The 5,167-nt window shown below is 38.6% G+C and overlaps 1 protein-coding gene across 1 annotated transcript; it reads left to right on the forward strand.

The window, feature by feature from the left end:
• The first annotated feature begins 593 nt into the window (after positions 1-593).
• gnat1 (guanine nucleotide binding protein (G protein), alpha transducing activity polypeptide 1) lies at positions 594-4,334 on the forward strand. The gene is made up of 9 exons (XM_055027122.1): positions 594-886; positions 1,918-1,960; positions 2,042-2,183; positions 2,271-2,428; positions 2,506-2,634; positions 2,719-2,848; positions 2,932-3,085; positions 3,279-3,493; positions 3,578-4,334. Exons 1-8 carry the CDS (start codon positions 781-783, stop codon positions 3,467-3,469), a joined length of 1,053 nt encoding a protein of 350 aa, XP_054883097.1. The 5' UTR covers positions 594-780; the 3' UTR covers positions 3,470-3,493; positions 3,578-4,334.
• The last annotated feature ends 833 nt before the right edge of the window (positions 4,335-5,167 follow it).

Raw genomic sequence — 5,167 nt, forward strand, 5'->3', positions numbered from 1 at the left:
TCATACTGTATCTTCGTGCACACAGACCTGAAAGCGTGAGTAGATTAGGATCCTTAACCAGCTTCAGATTTAGGTCAATGAGATCTGTCTGGTGAAACTGCAAAGCTCTTTAAGCACTTCAGAACTCACCCTTCAGGCTGTTGGATCCAATAAGAATGTTTGGACCCATCTTTGCGTTTGTGTGTGCCTATGTCTCTGTATTTGGACTACAAGTTGATGGTCTTGACATGTATTTCCTGATTTTGTTTCGGTTCTAACAATATCGTCACATTAGACGATATTGTACAAATAAAACCACAATGGGTTTTCCATCAGATTTCTTTTTTTTTTTTTTTTTTGGTCACACCAGAGACTAAACTTAGTTTGGATAACAAGACATGAACCAAGTTCTTTTAGTTTTACAGGTTTCTCTTTTGAAAGAGCCTAAGAAGAGCATGAGATAAGCACTTGAGCCGATGTTCATCTTCCGCTGAGCACAGCAAAGTACCCTAAAGGTTAGAGCACACCTACAGAGATGTATGTCTGCTTCCCTTCACACCTCTGCCCTGTCCTTGTGCTCCATTGGCCACCACTGGTCAGGTGGGCTGAGGGAGCCCAAAATCCTTCCCTGTGATGGGAAAAAATACTCAAACAATCCCCAGCTGCCGGCAGTTGGCGCATCACCTGCGTGCTTGAAGGCACCGGTCAGACAGTAGGAGGCGAGCAGCCAACCGGGACCTGCTTCCATTTTTCCTGACACTTGGCTTTTGAAACAGAGGGGCCCAAGCCGGGAAAAGTAGGATGGGGGCCGGAGCTAGCGCCGAGGACAAACACTCCAGGGAGCTGGAGAAGAGGCTGAAGGAGGATGCAGACAAGGATGCAAGGACCGTCAAGCTGCTGCTGCTAGGTACAGACACACCTGTTGGATGAGTGATTTAGAAGCAATGATCTGGTCAGAACCATTCCCACACCTCAGATGGTTTTAGTGTGCTGTTTTAGTTGAGCTGTAATTCTCGACTGTATTTTATGGAAAGGTTTTGGTTAAAACTTTTCCCTAAAACAATTCCTGCCTTGACTTTCACAAACAATTTTAGTTCCTGTTTAACAGTCGTAAAAGCAACTGATGTCGGTTTATGCATTGCTGCAAATAACACACCCAATTCATTCCAGGACTGATTTTTTTTTTTCACTCCTGAAAGTGTGCATGAAAAGATGTAACATATCAAGTAAGAGCTCAATAAACTGTGTCACTGAATTGCTGAGACATTCAGATAATCATGCAAGGCAATCCCTATTAATCCTGACACAACAGGTTCTTCCACACAAAGGGCTTAACACTGAAGGACACTGACCCTGAATCAACAAACCAAAACAGAATTACAGCACCTTCATTTCACATCTTATGAATTTCAAATAAATGAGAGAAAGGAAGCATCTGTTGATGTCAGAGTTAGAGTTTATTCTATAAGCTAATAAAATACATAAATTACATACGGTCAAATGTAGTTGTGCTGCATGAAATAATTCAGAGTTGTAATATTTGTTGACAGTTTAAAGATTGCACCATTTGAAAATACTTAGTATACACGTAATAAACTTGTTTCAGACATTGTTTCATGCACTGCTTTATCCTCTCCTTATGGTGATACAGGTCAAGGTCAAGTAAAAAGATTAGGGCTGAAGTAAGAAGCATTATGCCTCACTTGTTGGAATCATCTTTTGGAGGACATAGTTCACCTGAGATGAACAGATGTTATTCCAACACCTTACAAACATAAATAAAAACACCAGTTGTGATGAACATGCTTAAAGCTTCATCAATGTCCAGTTTTTGGGAATGGATCTCCATGTAAGGTGTCTTCAAATCAAAGAAATTGTTGGGATACTCAGATAAAATAGTCAAAGAGATCTTCTAAAATTATTTCTTCTCTTTCTTAGGGGCTGGAGAATCAGGCAAGAGCACCATCGTCAAACAGATGAAGTAAGAACTTTGTATCTAAGCAGCATTTATTCCTACCTGCCCAAAGCTATATTCAATAGTAATGGTACACTTTGTCCACAGAATTATCCACAAAGATGGTTATTCGCTTGAAGAATGCTTGGAGTTCATCGTCATCATCTACAGCAACACCCTGCAGTCCATCATGGCAATCGTGAAGGCCATGAACACACTCAACATTAACTACGGCCACCCCGATCAACAGGTGACAACATACGTCCATGTAAATCTTAGGTCAAATGTTCTAAGTTAAAGTTATTGATGTGACTGTCCACCTGGGTCCTTCCTGCAGGACGATGCCAGGAAACTGATGCATCTTGCAGATACCATTGAGGAAGGAACCATGCCCAAAGAATTGTCAGACATCATTCTGCGTCTGTGGAAGGATTCTGGCATCCAGGCCTGCTTCGACAGGGCTTCAGAGTATCAACTCAACGATTCAGCTGGATAGTAAGCAACAACAAATTTAAACACTGCTCATGTAATCATAAAAATAAGTCCACTGACAGAGTTTAATTTTCAAACAGCTACCTCAATGACCTGGAGCGGCTGATCCAACCAGGCTATGTGCCCACCGAGCAGGATGTGCTGCGATCAAGAGTGAAAACTACTGGTATCATTGAGACTCAATTCTCCTTCAAAGATCTTAACTTCAGGTGAATCTACGAATTATTGCTCATTATTAGAAATTAGGAGTGATCGGGTGATCACACAGCAAATTGTCTTTTGTTTTGATCCAGAATGTTTGATGTGGGAGGCCAGAGGTCAGAGAGAAAGAAGTGGATTCATTGTTTCGAAGGTGTCACCTGTATCATCTTCATTGCTGCTCTGAGCGCCTACGACATGGTGTTGGTGGAGGATGATGAAGTGGTATGACAGAGTTGACCAATCCATCTCATAATTTATGGTAAGAAGTAAAAAACTGGGTCACTTAAAAGATTTTTTACTTTCAGAACCGAATGCACGAGAGTCTGCACTTGTTCAACAGCATCTGCAACCACCGCTACTTCGCCACCACTTCCATTGTACTCTTCCTGAACAAGAAGGATGTGTTCATTGAGAAGATCAAGAAAGCTCATCTCAGCATGTGCTTCCCTGAGTACGATGGTGAGATTTTCATAAACTACTTAGATGACAGTATCTTTGTGATCTAGCTATTCTAGTCTATTCTATTCCAGTAAGTTTAGCTCTTCACTTTGTTTGTGGATGTTAAAGTGGAAAAACAACACTTCCTCATTTCATTTCTTTTGCTTTTTCAGCCATTCATTTATCTTTTATATTTCCCTGTTGTCCTGCACAGGGCCCAATACTTATGAGGATGCTGGCAACTACATCAAAGTCCAGTTCCTGGACCTGAACTTGCGCCGAGATATAAAAGAAATCTACTCGCACATGACCTGTGCCACAGACACAGAAAACGTCAAGTTTGTGTTTGACGCTGTAACCGACATCATCATCAAAGAAAACCTGAAAGACTGCGGTCTCTTCTAAGAGCCCAGAGCAAACTAAATGAAGGTGAGCAAAGTTAAAAATCATGCAAATCTAACCGAAAGTAACTGTTCTCCTATCTAATACATGTGTTTCTATGTTATTTGGCAGGGTAGTGTCTTAGCCCTGTCACATTCAGATTCAAACAGGGGAATGAAGATGAAGACAGTCCAGTCAAAAAGTCATCCTCCAACCAGTGAATGCAAAAAGAAAAATAACATTTAATTTGCTGTGTTAAAAATTAAACTTGTAGCTTTGACCAAAGACTCCTTGTCACTGAGACATGAAAATGATCCCATGCAGATTTTAAGATGAGTTGAATTTTTTTTGTCAAACTTGTCTCATTAGCTCATCTTTGGAGAGAACTGCAATCTGTAGCTTTTGTCTGCATAAACTGATTTCTTTTCAGATGTACTCATGAATAGACGCAGTGTCTCCAAGCTCAAGTAATCAGACAGCATACAATTAAAGGGCTAACAAGATGGCCTCAACACCTGCATCTGCACTTCAGCATCAGTTAGACTTTAAGATGAATTGAAAAGGCTTTTTCTAATGATACAAAACAGCACAATTTGTAACACCAGAAGATGATAAATTGAACTTCTGAGAGAAGCATTAGATTTTTTTTGGTTTGTTTGTTTTATTGCAGTAGTTGAAAAAGGGCCATTGTACATAATTAATCAGATTTCTAATGGTGCATTGTAAGTCTGTTAATCTATAAACTGTTAAGCTAGATATTAATTTCACCACAATTTGAATCTCCCTGTCTAAAAGCATTTGAAACACTTATCTGTACTAAAATTCAGAGAAATATTTAAAAAATGTACAGATTTGATTAAATGTATTAAAGCTTCTGTAGAAAACTCAATGGTGTGTAATTTTTTTCCAGAACAAATGTCTTGTTTTTAATCACCTCTGGTTCCTAGAAATCCCTTTTGTGACTGACAGATTTAGATTAAAAAATAAGCAATTACCTTTGTTTTTATTTTTAATATTTGTTGTCTTGGATTGACAAATAATTTAGAGAAAAACTGCAAGTCCTAAAATGGTATAGCTTAGAACAGTATATATTTATTTCTAAATGTGTCCACGTCAAATTTATACATAAATATAAATTAAATTTTAAATTGAATTTAAAATTGGCGCAATTTCATGTTTTCCATTGATTCTTTGTTCTTTTGCAAAGCACAGATACAAATTTTAGTCTCTAGATGTGAAAAAATTAACATTTTCAGCATAAAAAGACATATCTCAGCATGTATCTATGCATTTATTTTTAATCAGATTGATTACCGCAACAGTGTCTGTACAAGTCAGTCAGCTGGAGCTGATTCAGAACGCTGCTGCTTTTGTTCTCACTAAAACCAGGAAAAGAGAGCACATCATCCCATTTCTGTAGCTACAGCACTTACTTTATAAATCCAAGAATGGCTTAGAACCAAAATATGGCATATTATTGTATAACTTTCCTGGTCCACTCAGGTCTTCTTGTTTAAATCTACTCTGCATCCCAGAATCAGAACCAAACACAGAGAAGCAGCATTCAAATGTGTGCTTCATTAATCTGGAACAAACTTCCATAAAACTGCAAATACTGCTGAACACAGAGTTCATTTTAATCAAGGCTGAAGAGCCATTTGTTTAGAGTTGCATTTGATTTGTAATAACTGGAACATTCTGGACTTTGTTTCATTTTCTGAG

This window comes from Poeciliopsis prolifica, unplaced genomic scaffold, assembly GCF_027474105.1.
Source record: "Poeciliopsis prolifica strain line A6 unplaced genomic scaffold, Auburn_PproV2 SCAFFOLD003, whole genome shotgun sequence".
Lineage (NCBI taxonomy): Eukaryota > Metazoa > Chordata > Actinopteri > Cyprinodontiformes > Poeciliidae > Poeciliopsis > Poeciliopsis prolifica.